This window comes from Natrix helvetica, assembly GCF_964273705.1.
Source record: "Natrix helvetica genome assembly, chromosome: Z".
Lineage (NCBI taxonomy): Eukaryota > Metazoa > Chordata > Lepidosauria > Squamata > Natricidae > Natrix > Natrix helvetica.
The window spans coordinates 43,418,938-43,442,644 of record NC_138554.1 but is presented as its reverse complement, the minus strand read 5'-3'; the positions used below and the strand labels follow the sequence as shown (position 1 = coordinate 43,442,644).

The 23,707-nt window shown below is 37.5% G+C and overlaps 1 protein-coding gene across 3 annotated transcripts in view; it reads left to right on the top strand.

Annotated features, from left to right (window-relative positions):
* The window catches only part of TBKBP1 (TBK1 binding protein 1), an 83,749-nt gene that overhangs the window by 44,245 nt on the left and 15,797 nt on the right, over positions 1-23,707 (top strand). For all 3 annotated transcript variants that reach the window (XM_081969730.1, XM_081969729.1, XM_081969731.1), the window contains exons 6-7: positions 903-1,099; positions 4,111-4,172. In XM_081969730.1, coding sequence (XP_081825856.1) covers positions 903-1,099; positions 4,111-4,172 — 259 coding nt within the window. The remainder of the gene's footprint in view (positions 1-902; positions 1,100-4,110; positions 4,173-23,707) is intronic.

Below are 23,707 nucleotides of genomic sequence, written 5' to 3'. Positions count from 1 at the left end.
ATGAATTTACAGTTTAGAATGGGATCTGGAAGCTCTATATAAAGCTTTGAGGCCTGAGATCTGTTTTAGTGAGAATACAATCATAAGTGTAGCTGAAGCACCTTTTAAAGACATGGGAAAGCAAACTTGAAAGATCATTTGAATAGTCCCATTTAGGATTTGCCCGCCCACCCACCCCCTCTCTTTTTCTTTCACCTAGCAGTGCCACATATATGTTTCTTTTTCTTTTTAATTTCCCATAATTGTTCTGTTTAAGACACTGCAGAAATTAACTGGATGGTTAGGTGCACCATCCTTTTGATATTTTGAAGGCTCCCAGCACAGCCAGATAGACTAACTGATGGAGAAAAGGCTCTAACAGAGGAAAAGCAAGTACATTTGCTGGGCACATCTCAATTTGGGATCCAGTCCTGTCCAGAACTCTCAAAACTTATTGCAACAGATCATAGCCTCCATATCAATAATTATTTATTCTCTGCTTTTTCTTCCTAATTTCATCATTATGAATATTTAAAATCAATAACTGAAGCCAATAAGCTGAGTGTTCTGTTATTGATTCTGGTCTAAGACTTAGAGATTAACCTGCTTTCATATTTTGAAGTCTGGCCAGGAGATATTCCTTCTGCTAGTTTATAATGGTTACCAAATATCATTGTTACATAGGGGTTATTTTCGGAAGCAATTGCCCAGTATTGTTGTTACAAATTATTTGTCCTTTAAAAAAAAGTACAAAGAGTCTTATTTCTTTGCAATTCCAGTTCTTAGGAACTGAATATAATGGTCCTTTATCACATTTAGCCCTGCCAGTCTATCTTCCATCCTGACCTCTTTGATAATGACTTCCTCTATATATCTGCTCCCACCTTTTTTACTCCTTCCCAACCCTCCCCCACCATCCGTAGTATTGGACCGCTCAATCAACTGGCCGAGCTCACGGAGCCTGGAACAGGCAGAAGCCTTGGAGGTCCAAAGGCTGGAAGTAGAGCTTGAGAAGTCAAGGCAGGAAATCCAGAGTTGTCAGCACCGGGAAGAGCATTTGAAGAATGAATGTGAAAGGCTGCAGGCAGAGGTGAAGCAGCTGCAGGAGACCAGGGCTCAGGTATTTCTAACAGGATTTCCCCATACTGTTAGTTAATGCCTTGGAGATCTTGTTTGAGACATTTAATCACTTTTATAAAAAGATCAAGGCAGTTTGAAATGTTATTTGTAATAAAAGCTTCGTAGTTGAGGTCTCAAAACATGAAACTGGTGGAAATTATAAAATAGCAAATACAAGTAATCTTCAGCTTACACTATTTGTTTAGTGACCAGCCAAAGTTACAATGACACTGAAAACAGTGACTTACAGTCGGCTGCCCCATGACCATCTCAGTATCCCCGCAGTCATGTGATTAAAATTTGGGTGCTTGGCAACCAGCATGTATTTAAAATGGTTGCGGTATCCCGGGATCATATGATCACCATCTGCAAACTTTCAGCTGGCTTCCAACAACCAAAGACAATGGGGAAAGCTGGGTTTGCTTAGTGACTATGTGATTCACTTAACAACTGCAGTGATTTGTTGAAAAAGTTGTAAAATTTGGTGTGATTTACTTAATAACCACCTTGCTTAGCAATAAAATTCTGGTCTCAATTGTGGTCATAAGTTAAGGACTACCTGTAATTTAGAAAGAATTTTCTGTCTGCAGTTTTTAACATTTTGGGGGATGTCTCTGGTGCATGCTATTAGGCATTGAAAATTATTTAAAATACCCTTGGAAAATCCTGAGGATAGTATTTTTCTGGGTTTCTGTGACTTCTGGGTATGAAAATATCTGAGTCTGGGTATCATACCTCCCACCTTCAGAATTAGCTGATAATTGCAGCTAGATATGTTATATGCAAAGATGCTTGCTGTTTGAGATTATGTCATTCTCATTTCTCTAATTAAAAAACAAATGTAACTGAGATAGGAGTTTCCTATCATCTGCTATAATCCCAGAAGTTTCAGTGAAGAATATCCATCCCTGAATGTTTGTATTCAAGCCAATGAAACTAGACCATGTTATATAATCACCAAAATCTCTTGTCCTATTCTATGGGCATATCCTGCATCAGTCTTTCTCAATCTTGGTAACTTTAAGATATGTGGCCTTCCCAGAATTCCCCAGTCAGCTTTGCCTATTGACTTTTGTATCCAAACTCTTGAACCTAATGTCCCTATTCCCTGATTTTTTGAAAAATCTGCCTGAAGTTCTTGAGATATTTTTCACCTATTCACTTAATCCGCTATTGCTTATATAAAATAAAGGTGCATTCTTTCTAAATAAAATAAATAAAAGCAGAGCTCCCAGGTACAAATTAAGAAATATAACCTTCCTGTTCTGTATTTGTAATATCTTACTTGACAGCTTTAATTTTTCTAGTGTCCTGATTGGAATGAATGTTGTACAGCTAAAGCAGAAAGAAGTAGAGAAGATGCTGTAGCCTTTTCAAGCAGTGACATCAGACAGGGCAAGAAGAATCAGTCTAATACCAGCAGTACCACAACACAACCCCCATCACTTGTCTACTTTCCCCCAGAAGAGTGCAACTTGTGATGTAACATTACTTTGGCATTCCATGGAAAACTGTATGCCTCTGTGGATGTTGTTCACTTTTTCTTATATTGTTAAATTTACAACCACCAGCATTCTTCAATTCTGACCATGCTTAGTTGGGAAACATAGTAGAGACAATTCAGAGAACTATAGGCAAAAGTTTCAGACATGAAAGATTATGAAAGACTAACTAAACTTATTGCCAATCACGTCTGTATCCCCGAATCTTCTCAACTAACAGTTAAGGGGTTAGATAAGGTCAACAGAATTCAAAGAGGGTTGAACTTCATTCATTTGTGGCAATGTAGGGATTATATGCTGATCTCTATTTTAACTCCACCCCAGGTTCTGCCATTGCTTCTCCTACAATAGCAGAACATTTATTTTAGTCAAATAAGATAAGTCTTATTTTCAGATTGTTGCACTCAATTACTGAATTTCTAATTAAAACATCTGAAAATCACTCATAATTATTCTATTTGTTAAATAAGTTTCCATTTTTAATACATAGGTCTTTCTTATTTTATAGTAAGATCATTGGGATTTAATTCATATTACCATAAATAGTTATATAACTTTCTTAATAATACACCATATTTATCAATATATCAAATAATATTTGAGGGACAACCACAAAAATGAGGAGATCAACCTATTTTCAAAGCGTCAAAAGGCAAGACAAGAAACAATGGATGAAAACTAATCAAGGAAAGAAGCAACCTAGAACTAAGAAGAAATTTCTAACGGTGAGAACAATTAACCCATGGAATGCCTTGCCTTCAGAAGTTGTGGTGCCCCATCACTGGAGGCTTTTAAGAAGAGATTGCAGAGCCACTTGTCTGAAATGGTACAGGGTATCCTCAAGCAGGAGGTCAGACTGGAAGACCTCCCAGGTCCCTTCCAACACTGTTACTCTGTGTTCTATATACTATGATTCACCAGGCTAGAAACAGATACTGTGAGTTCTACTCCTCCCTTAGATATAGACCTAGGTGGGTGACTTTGGGTTAATCAGTCAGTTATGAATTCAGGTGAATCATTTTTTTAAATGTTGTTCAGAAAACTGCATGGGGATGCCCAGACGATAGCCAGGAGTCAAGATTGATTCAAAAACTGTTATATTGAACAATATATAATATAGGTTATTTTTCAATGGAAACTTTGAAAAGATAAAAAAATTTCCCTAAAAGGCATAATAGGTCTTTTCCTGTAATGAATATTAAATAGTTCCTGAAAAAAATAGTTGTCATTCTGAATTTCATTATTTTCTTTTAACTTTGTTGCTTATATTAGCTTTAGTTATGAGGACATGCTTTTTGTATTGATTTCAGACTCAAATTAGAACTTTAATTAAAAAGATTAATGGAAGCCATATGGATAAAAATCAAGTTGAAATAGTGCAAATAAGACCTTATATGTTCCATTTACAAAATGGAGCTTTCCTTTAGCTGTGTTCCCCTGGCTTGCTGTACTAGGGATTGTATAACCATGAGTATGTATTTATAACAAAGTTTGATCTAATTTTTCTTAGGATCTCGCAGCTAGTCAGTCGCAAAGGGATATGGCATGGGTGAAGAAGGTTGGAGATGACCAGTAAGTGCCATTCTTATTAGAGATAATCATGTTTACTGGGATGGAATTTCCTGGATGTTCAAGTGCCAATCTTTCAACGTGCGAAATCAGATATATTGACATTTGATTGACCAAGATAATCTTGTCCGTTGTGATAAAGCTCTGATTCTAAAAGGTTAATAGTGGTTGGTGCTTATTAAAGCAACTGGAAGTGTCAGAGAGATTCCAAGAAGTTAGTTATGTGAGTATAAGTGGTGGGTACACATAATTATTCAGGGCATTTACCTTTATATCTTGGCCTTTCTATGTGATAATATGTCTCCTGTATTGATCATAATAAGAACAAACAAATTCCTTGTGTGAATCCACATTTGGCAATAAAGTATTCTGTTCTGTTCCGTTCTGTTCCATTCCATTCCCTAGACATCTTTGAAGGCTTCAAGTATGACAAGTCTATAAAATGCCAATTCCTCAAATACTTCTCTTCAAAGTATGTCCTAGTTATCTAGCAAAGCAAAGCAGCCTTTAGCTGCTTTGATCCTTAAGGGTGTAACTCATCCCAAAATCTAGATAATTGAGATACTGCAGCTCAGCAAAAATAAAAGGATTTTTAAAAATCTTTTAAAGAATAAACATCTTTTTTGCAGGGGACCAAAGGTGCTTTTTCAACTGGACTTTCTGGTTTTTCTTTGAAGGCATTTTCCTTCTCATCCAAAAAGCTTCTTCAGCGGTGACTGGATGGTGGGGAATGGAAGGATTTATACTCCTTGCAGACAGCTGGATATTTGCATTCTGTTAGAATTGTTAAGGCCACATGGAAATTAATATATGTCGTCAGAGTCACCTGAGTTTTTGCAAATGGGTGTGGCGCCTTCTTGCAACTGTTGAAAAAGTTTTGTAAACTGGAGATAGATGATGTTGAATGCCTCCCACTTGGTTGAGAGAGGGCTATTCATTTTTGACATAGATGGACTCTTTGACCCCTCATTCAAACCACTCAGGTGACCCCGATGTCACATAAATCTCCAGTGGCCTTAACAACTCTCTACAAGAATGCAAATTACCAGCTGTCTGCAAGGAGTATAAATGCTTCCATTCCCCTCCATCCAGTCAGAGCTGAAGAAGCTTCTTGGATGAGAAGTGAAACCTCTTCAAAGAAAAAACAGAAAGTCCAGTTGCCTCTTGAAAAAGCATCTTTGGGACAACCATGATGTGGATGACAGAGAATCTCCATAGACATATTTTGGGGGAAGTCCAGAGATTCTTGTCATACTGCACAGGATAACCAATTCAACCAAAAATGCTATAACTGTTTTGTAAACAAAGAGCTGAAATATTGATTTCTCTATAAATATAATTGACAAGATTCTTTCATAATTGCTTCTTTATCTTTTCTGCAACAAATTAACTTATTTTAACTTTCATGTCCTTAGAAATCTATTCTTTCAGTGTCTTACTCACCAGCTAGCTGAGTGCAATCTAATTGTTGTACTGTGTACTACATAAATTTTATAATCCTTAAGCAGAACAATAATGGATTCAAATCTGACTTTAAAAAAACGGTATCTAAAAACCAGCAAGGCACATTTTTCTTGTGTTGTTTGTTGTTGACAATCAATCAATCAATCTTGAGCTAAGGAATTCAAAGGCCAATTTCAAAGCAAAATAACATTTGAAATTTTAGGCATTTTAAGATTTAGATAGATTTAATGGATACCAAGTCTCATCATGCTCCATATGTTATTAATCAACACATCAGCGAGAATATCAGTGTTGTAATCAGCAACTGTTTTGTAAAAAGACACAAGACAGTAATTATTTCCTGTCATTTTAACAATTCCTCTCCCCATTTATTCTATTCCTTTTATTTATGTGTCTTTTTGATTTATAAAATAGACTCATTTCACACAAATGATTCTGAGCTGTTTACTTTATTTACTTAATTTATTGGTTTATTAATTTGTTAAGATTAAAACAAATCTACCCACCAAATAACGCTCTGCCATCCAAGGATAAATTGTTAAATCACCTCACTGTCAATAGTAGCCGAATTTGCCTAACTCCTGACTCAGTACCTAGAAAATGGCCAAAGTGCCAGTGTCTTTTGTGGAAGGCTAACAGAATTGGGATAATATACCAAAGAATTCATGAAATTGCAGCCTGTGAAAAATGTCATAGTAACTGTGTAACCTTTTAAATGGCCATAAAGGACTGTGGTTTTTATTGTATTGTTTGTTTGTTTTGTTTGTTTTATTAGATTTATATGCCGCCCTTCTCCCAAAGGACTCGGGGCGGCATACAGCATTAAAAAACACATATTACAAAACTTTAAAAAAAATTAGAAACTATCCAAGAAACAAACCAAATTAATATAACACTAGCATTTTAAAAATTGGTTAAAATTAACAGGCCAGGCCGGCTTGCTGGAAAAGCCAACTTTTTAGGGCGCATCGGAAGGACCGGTGATCAGGGATTATGCGAAGCTCCGGGGGCAGCTCATTCCAGAGGGAAGGCACTCCCACAGAGAAGGCTCTCCCCCTGGGGGTCGCTAGCTGACACTGTCTGGTCGACGGTACCCCGAGGAGGCCAACTCTGTGGGATCGCACTGGACGGAGGGAGGCTACTGGTGGCAGTAGGTGGTCTCGCAGGTACTCTGGGCCTAAGCCATGGAGCGCTTTAAAAGTCATAATTAGTACCTTGAATCGCACCCGGAAAACAACCGGCAACCAATGCAGGCCGCCTAAAAGGGGTGTAACATGGGAGCACCTAGGTACCCCCATGATAACCCGCGCGGCTGCATTCTGGACCAGCTGAAGCGCCCGGGTGCTCTTCAAGGGCAGCCCCATGTAGAGAGCGTTGCAGTAGTCCAGGCGAGAAAGGACGAGGGCATGAGTGACTGTGCATAGAGCATCCCAATCCAGGAAGGGGCGCAACTGACGTACCAGGCGAACCTGGTAAAAGGCCACCTTGGACACGGCCGTCAGGTGTTCTTCTAAACTAAGCCGTATGTCCAGGAGGACTCCCAGATTGCGGGCCCTCTCTGAGGGCGCTAAAATTTCTCCCCCTATCATCAAAGATGGAACAAGATGCACAAACCAGGATGATGGAAACCACAGGCACTCAGTCTTGGAGGGATTGAGCTTGAGCCTGTTCCTCCCCATCCAGATCTGCACAGCCTCCAGGCATCGGGACATCACGTCGAGGGCATCGTTTGGGTGGTTTGGGGTAGAGATGAAAAGTTGGGTATCATCAGCATATTGATAATACCGTACCCCAAAACCACCGATGATCTCGCCCAGCGGTTTCATATATATGTTGAACAGGAGGGGTGAGAGAACCGACCCCTGGGGCGCCTCGGGGTCGATCCCTGCCCTCCAGTCAACACGAACTGCGACCGATCCGACAGGTAGGAGGAGGACCACAGTAAAATGGTGCCCCCCACTCCCAACCCCTCGAGTCGTCGCAGTAGGATACCTTGGTCGATGGTATTGAAAGCCGCCGAGGGGTCTAATAGGACCAGGACAGAGGAGCAGCCCCTGTCCTGGGCCCGCCAGAGATCATCGACCAACGCGACCAATGCCATCTCCGTGCTGTACCCAGGCCTGAAACCCGACTGAAACGGATCCAGGTAGACAGCTTCATCCAGGTACTGGGGAAGCTGACGTGCTACCACACTCTCGACAACCTTTGCTACAAAGCGAAGGTTGGAGACCGGACGATAGTTGGCTAAAGAAGCTGGGTCCAGGGAAGGTTTCTTAAGGAGGGGCCTCACCACCACCTCCTTCAAGGTGGTGGGAAAGAACCCCTTTCTCAATGAAGTGTTGGTAATCGCTTGGAGCCAGCCTTGTGTCACCTCCCGGGAAGCCGAAACTAACCAAGAGGGACATGGGTCCAGCACACAAGTGGCAGCACTGAGTCTCCCCATAATCCTGTCCATGCCCTCGGGGGTCACAGGGTCAAACTCATCCCAGATTGTCTCCACAAGATTCATCCCCATCGACTCGCCCGAATCTACCCAGTCAGAGTCCAAGCCTGTCCGGATCTGAGCGATTTTATCCTGCAGATACTGAACAAATTCTTCAGCCCTACCCTGCAAAGGGTCTTTCCCAGTTCCTTGGTTAAGTAAGGAACGGGTCATCCTAAACAGGGTGGCTGGGCAGTTATCTGCGGACGCGATAAGAGCGGAAAATATTGCCGTTTTGCCGCTTTTATCGCCACTAAGTAGGATTTAATATGAATTCTTACTAATGTTCAATCAGATTCGGACTGGCTGGCCCTCCAACCACTCTCTAGGCTTTTTTCCGGCGTTTCATCTCCCGGAGCTCCTCGGTAAACCAGGGAGCCACCTGGGATCGACACCAGGTCAGAGGCCGCAAAGGCACAACACGATCCAAGGCCCCAGTGGCCGCCCTATCCCAGGCTTCCACTAGGGCTTCGGTTGAGTTGTGAGCAAGGGATTCAGGAAAAGTCCCAAGTTCCATCAGGAACCTTTCAGGGTCCATCAGGCGCCTGGGGTGGAACCATCTAGCTACTTCCGCCTCCCTGCAGTGTGAGGTAGCAGTATGGAAGTCAAGCCTGATGAGGAAATGATCAGACCATGACAAGGGTTGAATAGAAATATCCCCTAAATCTAGTAGTAGTAACAGCACAGCAAGTTTCTTGACTTTGGAGATTCATAGAGTTGAAACAGCATCATGTATTTCTCAAAACTAGATATCCTTATGCCCTTAACTGATAAGCGATTATTGCAAAACTTTTTGTGGGGTAAATGTTTTCTGGAAAAGCAAATTCTATTCCACTAAAACTTAATCTTTAAGGGGCAAGAGGATGAATGCTTTTGCTATTGCAAACCAACAACAAACCATTTAAAAGTTTGGAGATATTCCCGGAGTGATTTCAGTTAGTTACACCATGTTTTTCATTTGATACTATTGTCTTTCAGTAATAATTTTCATGTAACATGGAAAAAGAGATGTATGTTTAATCAGTGAAAGACCAGCATTTCGTATTGTGTTTTTTTTAACTTGGCACACATTTTTTAGGAATGGTATTTGAATGTACAAAAGAAAGGATAAAGCACTACAAAAATGTAAAACAAGAAATAATCCCCCCTCTCAAAAAATAGAAAAATTAAAAATTAAAAAGTGCATAGTAAAATACATGCTGAACAGGGGTGAAATGCTATCAGTTCGAACCAGTTTCCCCGAACCAATAAAAAAGCTATTGGTAAAAATTGCTACTGATTCACCCGAACTGGTAGTAAAAAATGCTACTGATTTGGACAAACCGGTTTTTCCGACAATCAGCTGTGACACACAATTTATATTAGCTAGTATTAATATAAATAATCTAAATCGCGTGGCACAGCAGATTCCCCCCCCCCTCACTGTTCTACTTACCTTTGCAGGTGTGCTCAGTAGCAAGCTCTGCCCACCCACCTGGACGTCATTACGTCCATTTTTGATGCCCAGCGCATGTGCGGAAGGTTCTGCGCATGTGCTCACATTTGCAAACAGGTAGCGAAGTTAAGTAGATTTCACCCCGACACTAAATATTCATGAATGAAGGCAAATATATGTGTCCCAGGATAATGTATCAGGGTCCAGTCTGCGTAGGTCACCAGGACCAGAGGTTTTGTCTTCTGACTCGTGCTGGAGCGTATCTTCAGGGAGCTTCTCCTGCATATGAAATATTGTTGCTTAATTTTTTTCAATATAGTAATAATAGGTTTATTAATAGATGGATAGTGAACACATAACTACAATGCAGGATTTTAAATCTGGTATAGCAGATACTTCACATCTAAGTAAAATGATATTTTTGCCTATGCTTCATACATGATTAATCCAGATTTTCATGGATTAATCAAATTTTTGGTATACAATATAGTAAAGAGCTTGATCTTCAGTCATTTTTTTTTCTCTTAGTATATTAAGCCAAAATCAACACTTGTGTGTCAGTGTCCCTTCTGCCATATTGCATTTCTGAAGGTACTAAAGTTGATAGCCAGGTCTTTGTAAACATCTTCTGGAGTGGGCAGAAATACCGAAAGAGAATTTTGCTGAATTGTATCTTAACGCCGCACAAATTTCATAGTCTTTAAATAGTCCATTAATTTGTTTTAAAAAAAGGTTATTCAAAGCATTATTTCAAGTTTCTTGCAGTTTACTTAAATCTGTATACTATACGTTGTACTGTATGTGTATGTGAAAGTGATACTCATCATTTGCTTGTAAAAAAATAAATTATGAATCTGGAATTATCCAATGTTCTGTCTCATGATAGTAAAAATCTATGAATTTTTTATTTTTTTCTAATACTGCTAATATATCCCATAAAAGCGGTCTAAACCAGTGATGACAAATGTTTTCAGCACCAAGTGCCTAAACTGGAATGTGTGTGCATGTGCCCGTGCATGGATGTGCATGCGTGTCGGAGCTCAGATACTCGAAAACCAGCTGACCAGTGCACATATGCATGCCGGAAATGCTAAAACCAGATGGCTGGCGCCCTCATGCGCACCAGCCAGCTGATCTTCAGGTTTCTGGAACTCTGGTGTGCGCGAAGACCAGCTAACCGGTGTGAATGCACGTACTGGAAACCCAAAGGCCAGGTGGCGATGGCACACATGTCCACAAAGAGGGCTCTGTGTGCCACCTCTGGCACGCGTGCCATAGGTTTGCCATCATGGGTCTAGGCAATAAATATTTTAATTGAATGTATTACTATTCAGCAATTTTGATTGCAACATGGTGAATTTATGCCATTTTTTTGCACATGAACTCCAAAATAATTTTTTCCTGCTATTTGTAGAGTTGTAGTCTATAACAATTTGCCACAGAAAAAGCAATCAAATCTATTACCTTTCCAATCTAATACTATTATATTTTGCAACCATTAATTCTGAAAAAGTAGCTGCTAAATCAGGAATCCGGCCAGGAAACTGAGGAGTTCACACAATATTTAACTGGAGATCACTTAAATCCTTTAATTTTCACTAGAAAACAGGTAAAAATACTAGCCAGTTGACAAATGGGAATCAAGAAAAATCACACAAAGCTGCCTCAGTATCTTAACAATGTGTTTAAACTATGGCACAAGTATTAAAATAGGATTCTTCCTAAGGATTTATGTTAATTTGAATTAATATTCATTAGAAAGCCTTGCAAGTCTATGTGGAATTATGGCTTGTCACACAACCAGTTAGATGTTCAGACTGGATTTGGCATTTTTTTATCCACCCAAGACCTTTCCAAGGACCTAGGATAGGCAGATATGGTTTATTGTGGAATTATTATTAACATTAATAATTATTACTCTGCCATGTAGACACATAAGATGTTTAGCTATCTATTGTTCTTAATATTATCTTGAGATTTGCTTTACCTATTAGTATGTTGAACTTGGAAGAAGCTTTGGGAGAAGTGAGCTTTTGACTTTTGCTTTTAAAAAAGAAAAGAAAATCTAGCATCTTGATTTGCATGTTCTTTTTAATTAATCAAGGTCTGACGAGGGAAAGATTACAGAAAAGGGGTGTGAAGTGTGAATTTAAAATGTGTCAAAGAGAGCTGCTGTAACACCTACCTTGCTCTTTATTTGTGCTGAGTGAGAAGAAAGGCCTCTGAGCCATAGATTTCTAAACTCTGCATGGAAGCATGAAGGGAGAACAGAGGTCCATGGTTTTGAATGAACTGTAAGTACATTGGGCTCTGCTCTTCCACAGCTCTGTAAAATAGAACAGTTTAGTCATCTGGCTGACTCAGCTGAAATCTAGTTCAGAAAATAATTTAGGATTTAAAAATATTCATATTATACTTTCCTCTTCCTTGCTTTTTTCCCCCTTCTGTTGGATCTGGGCTTAGTTCAATTCATACGGTTTACTTGCCACGTCCATATAGGTAACCTCTGGCTTATTGAAAAGTGTGTTAATGCATAATTTTAATGGAGGTACTGTTGTACAGTGTCACAAGCTTGCTGTTTCAGTTTGATATTCAAAGTCAATTTACCAATTAAAGCCCAACCCATTGCTGATAACTTTTTGCCCACCAATTAGAGATAGCAAAATATGTGCACTCTTAACACCCCCCCTGAGCATTTGTTCATTGGTATCTGGTTCCTGCTATGACTTGCTTCCTCCCCTCAAAACCAAACAACAACTGGAATGGCTATTTTCTTTCAGGTGGTACCTGTGGCCTTGAAAGTGAATGGAAAGGTGCACCTTAATGATGAGAGTGGATGTGGCTACAGAAGAATGTGTGCATATGTATAAGAAAGACAGGAAGAAAACAAAGCTTCATGGGACAACCATGAAGAAAGCCAAAGGATAGGGAAATGTGAAAGAAAATGAGGGAAAAGGATGAGCAGAGCAAACTGGTGCCTTATGCTCATATTCATTCATATTGTTCAATATGATAATATTCATATTATTGGAGAAGATTTGAATTGGGGACTTCCAACTCAAAACACACATACTTAATTATATATGTTTGGGCCATACATAAAACATATTCTTATGTTACTGGCCATCTCTTCTCTCGAATCGTTTTTAAAAATAATATTAGGTGGAATTTTCTTTCACAAGGTGGAAAAAGTATCAATTATTTAGCAGTTTGTTATAACAATTTTCATTCCCATATTTAGCAAAAAAACAAAGTAACATTTTAGCTACTTGATAAATAGGTTACAGGTCCTTTGATGTCTGATGCTGTGGCAGACTAATTTTGGGCGGCTGTAGCAAATTCTTCAGGACCCTTGCGTTTATAGAAATCTAATCTGTAATCTAAAGCAATGTAAATTCAGGAAGGGTGATTCAAGGGGCTGGTCTGTTTGTTCTTTTCACCTCTTACTGCTATTGCTTTATAAAATATTTTGCAAGGAGCTTTATTAAAAGTGCAATTTCCTCTATTTGGTGGCATTTATTGGCAAAGGGGAAAAGGAAGCCTTGCCAAAAAGCAAACAGATGCTACTCTGTATTTCCCTATGTCACTGGGATCAATGACAAGGTGCTACTTTTTAACCTGATGGTTTGTCTGAAAAAAATCTCTCTGTTACCTGGTAAATACATTCACCATTTCAGAGATGGGTTGCTCCTGGTTTGGCCTGGTTCAGCCGAATTGGTAGTGGTAATCTGGGCTGGATCACGGAACTAGCAGCAACCCAGGCTGGCTATGCCCCCGAACTGGTTTTCTGGTCTCTGTTGCCGTTGTTGGCATCTTGTTTATTAGCTTTTAATGGTCTTCATGCATGCACACAATCATTAGCAGCAAAATGCGCATGCGCAAGCAAAATGCGCAAACAAGTGGGTACCGGTTCGTGTAGGATCCCACCCCTGCATCATGTACTTAATGTTTTGTATAGTTGCACTGGGGAGAAAATCATTTTAGATACACTAGAAAAAAAGGGACCAGTGTAGAAGCCACTGGACTGTGAGTTCTAGTCCCACAAGAAAGCCAGCTGGACAACTTTGCCCCCCCCCTCCCTCCCCCTCCTCCGATTATTGTTGTGGAGAATATTTGAAGAGGGTGAAATATTAGTCATGTTTGCACCCATGGGTGACATAATACAAATTATGTAAAATAATAAAGGTGTTGTGTAAGTAAGTAAGTAAATAAATAAATAAATAGCTAGCAAACATGTAAACACTACATTTGTTGTTTTAGCAAACACTAAAAATGATTTTTTTTTTTTTACAAAAAAGGGACGAGATTTTTTAAAAGATCTGCAATAATAAAAAGGCCGATATAAGATGTAAAAAAATATTACACTAGAGTATGTTTTGTAGTTTAGATGTAGAAGAACCTGGAAATAATCTTGAATAGTGAATAGCCAGGTGATTGAGACACCAGGCTAGAAAACAGGATATTGTGAGTTCTTGTCCCATCATAGACATGAAAGCCGGCTGGATGACTTTGGGCCATTCTCTGTCAGCCCAAATCACCTCACACAGTTGTTGTGGAGAAAATAGGGGGAGGAAGAAAGAAATATTAGGTTCACTGCCTTGAGTTATTCATAAGAAAAATAAAGGGAAGATAAAAATAAATAAATTCTGTGGACTATTTGACAATTACTGAAAGAACTGTTGCTTGATCTTGAAACAGATAACTGCCAGTTTGATAAAGTCTTTGCTTAGCAGTTTCACTTCTAGTTATTAGAAACTTGTTAAATTGAATTATGTTAAGAATTAGGAATATATGTATATCTTCCTTTTCCAGTTCTTCTCACTGAACTAGTTCAAAGTCAAACTAAACTGCATTTCATACTACTGTGCCTGGGATCTCTACTATTTTGTTTTCTAATGCCAATATGTAAAGTATACCTTTCCCACATCACATAAAGTGTGAAGGGGCATCCCTTGACATTAGGCAATGTTCAAATGTATAGTTGTGTACCAAAACAAAAATCAAGGAGATAAAGTGTGGATTGATCATGACATTCTTGAGAACAGTTAATGAAGAAGGGTTTGCTTGCAGATGGCTGAAAGGATTTTTGTTTTCCAAATAGCAACCCAGTGATGTAATGTAAGATGATAAAAGGAAGACACCTGTAAGATCTTATATGTTCAGATTGATATAGATTTAATAAGTTCAGAGGAAATGGCCCATTTTTCTAATGTTCATATAATTGCAAGATTGCTTTTCCTATAGTGCATTCAAACTACCTATAATCCTAGTCAATTTTCCCACTACCTATAAGCCTAGACAGTTTTCCCTGCTGGCTGTGGATAATGGTTATTATAGCCTAGCACAAAAAATACAAAAGGTTGAGGATTGTGTGGTGGGGATTAAATCTATCACTTGCAAAAGCTTTCCGGAACTGAATTTTATATTTCAGCAGCTCTCAGCCAAAGGAATCCAGTGTAATGGTTATTTTTGAGATACAGCTGAAAGAGAATGTAGCTCTTTTCTTTGGATGTCAGACTGACCTAGGCATGTAGAAGTTCATAATACAATACATGTTGTATGGAATGGAAATCAAAAACTTCCTTTCATCACTAGCCAAAACGGACTCATTCTATAGTGATTGGACTCATTATTTTAAACCATGATTGCTAGCCATAATTTATTCAATAAACAATAAAAGATTATTTGGTTTTGCTACAAACAAGAATAAAAGGGACTTCTTCTGATGTTAAGAAAGAAAATAAATAACCAGGGGAACAATTTTAAATATTGGTTGCCTGCAATTTACACATATTTAATTTCACTTTATTGGATATTAGTATGATGAGTCAGACAAAGCAATGACAAAATAAAAATTACAGTACCAGTTCAGAATTCTAGAGGTCTATTTAGCCTAGCATTCTGGCTGCAATCGCATTGTGACAAATGGCTTATGAAAATAGGTCAATAGAGAAATACTATCAGATCATAATTGATGGTTATGTCCCTCATTTCTTAGTGATATGTCATATATAGAGAAGGATTCTCTGAGAAATGAAGGGTTTTATTTACTCTGATGGACATTTTGTTCACGAATATAATTGTCTCAGTTTTCCTATTTCTATCTGATCTATCTCCAGAGACACATACAGAGAGTACCTGTTTGCAATTCTTTAGGGCAGTCATTGACCTCCCACCAAAAGCTGTAGACAAAAGAGGTGAAGAAGATTGTTGTCAGATCTGAAATACATACACCATTCCCTTTTTCTGCCTCTCTGAATTTCTCTCTTAAATTTGCTGAGATCTTGGTAGTACAGGGTGCTATGAAAATTGTATCTGTAAAAGCATTATGATAGCTCATTCAAACATGGAAGTGAAAAGTTGATAGTGTTGTCCAGGGATATTAGCATGTTCTGAATGAATTTGTTGACCTAATATAAATGTACAAATAGACCTTGATGAAATAAATGGGTTTAATTAAGAACAAATTTTCTAAACTCAAGAGGGTGAAGAAAAGTGGGAAAGAACAAAAACACACACTCTAAAATCATGCCAGTCCTTGAGAAGAAGAAACAGCCCTTTTGACTTTCTTGTAATCGGTGTTCTTGTAACTGCAGTTCCGTTTCTTGTCAATTATGCTTTTTCATCGCTTGGCAGTAGAATGTATTATTATTTTTTTAGGTGCCAATTTCTTTCATGTTGGTCTTTTGAACTTCTTGAACTAGTCACTTCACTCCCAAACCTTACCACAAAGAGGCGGAGAGAATTATTAGTTTTAATCATGTTCTCCTCATTCATTGTCTTTTTCTTCCTTTCATTTCTCTTTTTGGAAAATAAAAATGCAAAGTTGGGAGGGAGGAAGGGGCTCTTACTGAGCATTGTGTAGATGAACTGGTGATTCTGCAATTGCCAGCTTGAAACAAACACATCCGTTCTGGTTCTTTACATGTGAGTGGAAATAGTAAATTTCCATTTAGTTTTATTTAGGCTATTTTTAATAAGATTACTATTCTAAAACTATAGAATGTCAAATTATCATTAAATTGCACAAATAAAAAAATGTGACCCTGTAAGTAAAAGTAAATTCTATTGATCACACTTAACTTATTTTCAATAAGTGAGCATAAGAATGCTCTTAAAATATTTTTAATCAGAGAAGGTTGTACTAAAAAGAAAAAAAGAGGAACAAAGTCAGTGAATGAAAACGTCATCAGTGATTTGAAATACTTTTCAAAACCTAAGTTCTTTTTGACAGCAGCATGTCAAAAAGAGGAAACTGGAGAGACCCCAAATATATTGCACCCCATTATTTAGGTGGTAGCACATGGCAAGATATTCCTTTGTCATATGTAAAGGAGATCTATGTAGTAGCATTGCATTTTTTACTATTAGAAATCCAGATAAACCTTCCATTTTTGCTAACTGAAGCACAAGAAGTAATAATTTATATATTGGATCTTGTGCTGCATGTTTTCTTTGTAACTTGATGAAATCGTTTTTGTAAAGGGAAGATAAGCCTTATGGCATGGTCAAATTGTTAGCTTTTAAATATAATTTAAATTTAAATATAATTTTTCTCAGATTTTTCAGAAGTAACTATTCAAAAGGTTACTGCAGATCATTATTATTCCCATTTGATACATCAAGACTGAGTGGTGGCAAAAGTAGCCAAGACCTTTCAGCAAAATTGAGAAAAAAGGGATTACAACATTGATTTAGTTTTAAATCTGCATTTGCCAAAGTCTATAGCAAAAACCCCAAATATTTAATAGATTCCATAAATTAAACATGTAAAATGGTGCAGGATGGAAAAGAAGATCAAAGCTGTGGTAAAACTTCAGCTGATCTAGAAAAAAGTCTGAGCAAGTTCAGAACGGGTTAATATTTGGAATGGCAGCATCAGAAAAAAATCAGACTTTCAGGCTGAATTAGAAAATTGAAAATCCATCTCACAAGAAGGCAGCAGCAAATAACTTTTATGGTCTTGCCATAAAAGTTAGATGTGCACAATAGATGCATCCATAGTCATCAAGAACCAAGCTTGACTTCAAGAAGTCTTTACAGTGAAAAGGTTGCAATTCTAGAAACCTTGGATCGGTGATAACTTAAAAGACCTTAATCTATACCTGTTCTTAATATGGTTCTTGGCACAATTTGGCATGTATTGGTGCCTGTGGCAGCAGATTTTATCTTCAACGGCTTAGTGTGGCATAAAAATCTACATATTTAATTTATGTTGGACATTATACTGAAAGGGCAATAATTTAAGAAAAGCAATCATAGAAATACAAGTAAAATAGCTCATATGTAGCTTTTGAAACCCTTTTTAAATTGTAGAAAATGGAAAATTCCAAAGTATAAAGCTTTATAACTAAAAGCATAAGAAATACGTTGGTGGAGTACCAGAAATGTAAGACAGCATTTGATATTCCATTAGAACTGAGGCTATAATTTAATTGAAGATTTCCAATGCCGATCTAACTAAAAATTCATTGTAATGCTTGGCAACACTGCTGTAAGAAATTGATATGGTAAAGCAATAGGACTATCTTTATGAATAAAACCCAATGATGCATGTAAAAGCTCTCTTTTAGAACTGTAGCAATGTTAAACTGCAATAGAGATTGGATTTTATATCTATATTTATTTATTTATTATATAATCTTAAGATAAATAGGAAGCATTAAAACAAACTCTTACAATTTAAAAAAAATGAAACCTAGTTTCCTCTGTTGTTTAATTGAATAGTCTTGCATATTTAAAAACAAAAGTATTGTATGATCATCTCTTGAAAGGTCCATGAATTTGGATGATATACGAAACAGTTTAGCCCATTATCAAGCAATGCAGAAATTGCAATTTTCCTCTTTTGGGGGCGGAGGGGGCAGGTATGGTATAAGTTTGATAAATATTTTATTTTAATGTATGTTTATTATATTTTAAATCATTCCGTAAAGGTGGCTGCACTAAAACATCGAGTAGAAATAAATAAAAGTAATAACATTTTCAGGATGCAATTGCACATATCTAAACTTCTGGAAATTACCCTCAGGCATTCTATAAATGGTTGCAGATATCCAGGTGACCACTAACTACTCTTTAATGGTCATCTGGATATTTGCAGCCCAAATAAGGAATGCCTATGCAGCCCAATACATTTGAAGAACACCAGATTTGGAAGGTTGGTTTGATACCTGAAAGCCCAAATGACATTTTTTTCCACCACCTCCTCTTCCTCCTCCCTCCATTCACTATAGGAAATGATAGTCAGAGAAAATATCTGCAGAATTTTCTTTTCAATAAATGGAGACTGCACAAAAACATTGTTCATTTTTATGGGGGTTTTGTCAAAAAATTTCCTGGGGGTTTGTAATTCGCAGAAGTGCAATAAAAAAAGACTTGACTCATAAATACTTCCTCTTTCATTTTCTCTTGGGCTTTGGGCTCTAAGTCCAAGGAAAGTAAGAATCCATTGGTTCTTACCATCTGGGGGAGTTTTCACCTTGCACTCAGTTGCAATTCTGTCTTGATGCAGAGATGGCAAATTCAAGGAACTATAAGAAAAAAACCTTTTATCATTAACTAGCGTAACTAACAACTTCTGAAAAACTGCAGATTGCTCACATAAGTTCTAAAAGATATGTCAAATCCTGAATTCAGTTTCCTAAGTGTGCAAGGAGAATTTTGCAAGGTACTTGCAAATCAAATAAAATTCCGAGATAACTTCCTATTTTGGGGAAGAACTGGTCTTTTAGAGGTGGCACAGGAGATAGGATTTACAGTGTTTCCAACATTTGCCCTTTGAATTGTGCTCTGCAAATTATAGCATATCTGCTTTGCAGAAATATTTTTCCTATCTTTCTTCAGTCTTGGTAGAGATTGGTGAACTCAAGTTATTTTATTATTTTGCTGAACAAAACTAATAAAAATAATTTTAAAGATTATTAAAATATAAATATTTTCTAAATGCATAGAGTAAAGTGTTTTTCATCATGAAATGTTACTGCTTGGCATATAATATCACAGCTACAGCAAAGAAATAATGGTAAACTTTGCTTCTAATAGAGTATATACTTCATAAAAAATTGTGCTCCAATGTATCAAGCTTATGGTGCCATGATATATGTCTGTTGATTGTAATGGTATATATGTGTTGATTGTAACACACGATTGTATCTCCCTGGGTTTTTTTTCCCACCAAAACCTGTTTTCATTTTGCAATTCTCTTTTTCTGTTATGAGTTCATCAACATAAGCGTACTCCTTTGAAAAGAAAACTGCAGTAGCAATATTACTTGGATGGGTATTTCTTCCTGCCCTGTTTTCTATTCCATTTCAATATAAAGTTTTGGTTTCATTCCAAAAGTACAGTGATTTATTACTCTGCTTGGATTTTAAAACCAAATTTTTTGAGTTCAAAGTACCGAGCTATGTCCAAGGATAGCATCAGGAAAGCAGCTTGACTCAGTTAAGGAAAACCGAGCTCATAACATAAGCAGAGAATTTGTAGTAATCTTTCTAAAGCAACATCTGACATCCGGGATTATACAGAGAATCTTTATTCTGATCACATTTTTTATCGATAAGACTTTATGCCTTGTTACATAAGACAATGTGAGCACTTAAGAACTTTTTCCCCATAAATTTTCCAATATATTTGTTCAATAAAAGGTGTAGGGTTACTATAAATATTTACATTGTGAGATACTGTGTATTTGAAATGCATACTTTTAGTTGAATATTGAAACATTTAAATTGTAATCTAAATTTAAATGTAAGAATTTTGGGGCACTTTTTAAAAAAATGCCAGTTGATATAGAAATAAGATGAACCAAATTTAAGGTTGAAAACAACTGAATGTCACACACGAGTATTTCCTTGATTGTGTAATTTGGGGCACTATCGATTTAGAAGATGACAAAATATCCAAGGCTGCAAGTGAATTATGAGACAGCAGTACTTGCTCACAACACATTCTTTCTTTTTATGGACTGCTTTTGAAAATGATTTGGACATCTGTTTCTTGGGTTAAGTTAATATATTCTAGTTGGTAATCTAAGCCTTCAAATCACAGAAATTTAGATTCAGTTTTGAAGCGGATACTCTAACTTTTCTTGTACTGCTGTTCATGGTTTTTCAGGAGCACACAACACAGTTCTTAGTGGTCCTCATTTCTAAAAATAAGATCATATATAAGGTAATCTCAGTGGTCATTGTCCCACTGACAACCTTAGCTGGTAAATATATCACAAGTGTGAAACCTTAAAAATAGCACTCAAACTATATGTGACAAATAAAGGTTTTGTGGCTCCATTCATTCTCAGCCCTTTTTAAAAGGGTGGTACTTCTATACTGCCTTGCTGCTTCCTCTCCCACAATACTCTGCCCATTCATCCGCCCTTAGTTGGCAGATAACACTGTGGTTTTTTGCTCTCTTGTTTTGTTGTGTATAGATTGGTCTTGTTTATGAGGTATACTTTTTTCCTTCCACAGTGGCTGAGAGTTTTTCTAGCCACCTAGAAGCCACAAAGAGACCCCTGTGTTCCACTGCACAACTGGGGAGAATAGAGGAGATTTAGAAAAGAGAGAGATAAAATTGGGGGGGGGGGGCAGGGTATCATAGATTGCTCAGTCTTTCCTCAGCCTCATAGGGACTCCAGTTGCATGCTTAGAAAATAAAAATGACAATAAGTTCAGGTCCAGAAAAAAGCAAACATCAGTTTGGCCTGGAAAAAACATGTCTGTGTTTCGGTGCACATATGTTTATGTATACGTGTGAGTGGCATAGACTAATCTTGTATTAAAGATGTTATTTACCTTGCCATACATAGTCTCTATGACAACCATTTGAGAAGCAGCAATAATGCCAAATATGCCTATTAGACAGAAAATGGAGCCTGTTCCATTTCTGATGCAAAGGACATCTGATTACTCCTATTCCCAAGCTGGTTATTTCTGACCTTTTTCTCACTTCTGGACAAAATATATTGAACTTCCTGAAGTTCTAACATATTCTGTGGGTGTGATTTTTCTCTGAGTGATCTCAATTATAGTTCTTAGAACACAGGGGGAAAAAAGGAGGAGTGATATTCAGTGGCATTTTCCTTTGCATTTTATTGCTACTATTAATGCTTGCCAATTTATGAATTGCTGGTAATATTGCTGGTTATATTTTCTTGGACTTTTAAATACTGATTGATTATATATTAATGTTCTTTTAAATATCTCTCCTGCAAGTCACATGGAATTTTGCAGTCCACAGCCAGAATTATATAAGTAACCCTAACTTGAATGGAGAATATCATCCATGGGGGAAGGGGATATGATTTGAGTTGTATTATGTCATGGGGGCATGGAGAAAATAGAGAAGTTTTCCTTCTTTTCTCAAAATGGCAGAACCTGAGTTTCAGAGGAAGCACAGTGAGAGAAACAGACAGGTGCCTTCTGCTTGTGGGCCTCTCAGAGGCATCGCTGTGAGAAACATACTGGATTAAGATATTCCTGTGACCCGAACCAATAAGACAAATTCCAGGTTCTTATTGATGCCAACTGGCCATTAAGAAAGTACCTTACGTTAATGATCAGAAATTAATTATATACATGAAAAACTTAAGACAGTCTTTCCCATTCTGGTGTCCCTCGGATATGCTGGAGTACAATTTCCTGACCATTCTAAGAAATATTGGAATTATAGTTTTAAGACATTGAGAGGGCATTACATTGGAGGAAAGGTGGTTGAGTAGTTGTGTTCCAAAGTATTTGTTGAAGTTTTTTTTTAAAAGGAGGGAAAGGCAGTTTTTGAAATCTGTTCCAGCTTGATCCCTCACTTTATGCAAGACTTGGTCATCATCATCTGCTTAGTGGGATGAATGGAATCATGAACCAAAAGGGAGGAAGGCAGGGGAAATGGAGAAGTGTGATTCTCCTTCCCTTGTGCTTAGTACCATTCGCACCAACAACTCTGAAGACAGAACCCTGAAAAAGAGAATGGAAGGCAATTGCTTCCATGCCTCTTCCTCTGGCATCAGGTTCCCAAGGGATAAGAGCAGCTACTCTTTCTAATCTGATCAGAACATATTATTTTTTTGTGTTTTGATGTATGAGTATCGATTTGATTGATAAGATGTTTTGGTAGGGGTTGATCCTGAGAGCTGCAATAGGAGGAATGATGGTGGATTTTTTTTTTTTTGTACTCTTTAAAATCAGGACAGTTGATTTTAACTGGATGATCCTTTCATGAGGCTATGTGGCATTTTATTAGAGTGCAAGGGGACAGCTTTTCGCTGTAAACGTTACAAGTGATATGCATCAAATTACTTAGAGAACAGGGCAGGAGTGAAATCTCCTTGTATCTCTCTCTTGTTCTAGTCCCAGGCTGGTTTCCCCACACTTTCAATAATGGTAGTCCTTGGTAGAAAAGATGGTATATAATGGAAAAGAAAGAGAGGCAACATTATAAAAATGTGTTGGCCAAGAATGACTTCTCTTCGAAAGCTGTCGTATTCAAGGTCAAGAGGCAGTGAAAGTTTTGAAATGGACAGTTAAATTAGAACAGCAGGCTGAAAGGACCACAGGTCAACTAGTCTTCAGGGAGGGAGCAAGGTAGGCCAATGAAAAATGCCATGGCACAATGCTACACTGTAAACTCTGTGTGCATGTATGTGCTGTGTTGTAATGTACACACAGGTATAAAAGGAAGGGAGCTTGCATTTGCAACAATATGCTTCTTTCATTGTTTTGATGAAAATGTTGGCTTTTGTGGATGACTTTGCATAATTTGTTCCGATTTATTTATTTATTTCAGGAACTCTTTCTTTAAGCAAAGGGAAAATGATCTCACGAGTCTCCTGAAAATTGGGTATAAATGGGGCAGCAATGGAAGACAGGTTAAATTAGTTTTAATTCTTGTCTTGCAGCTACTGGTTTAAGTATTTTATGTTTTACTTTATATTGCTTTATCATATTTATTTTCCACTATAGATCACAGAGTAAGACAATATGAATACTTTGATGAGTACATTTTCTACTTCATATACATCATACACATTGAACAGTTTCCATGTTTACTAAATATAAATCCATGTAAAATATTCATCCATTCATTCTATATTGCATAAACCAGTGATGGCGAACCTTTTTTGGCTCCTGTGCTAAAAGCAGGGGAAGCACAGGGGGATCG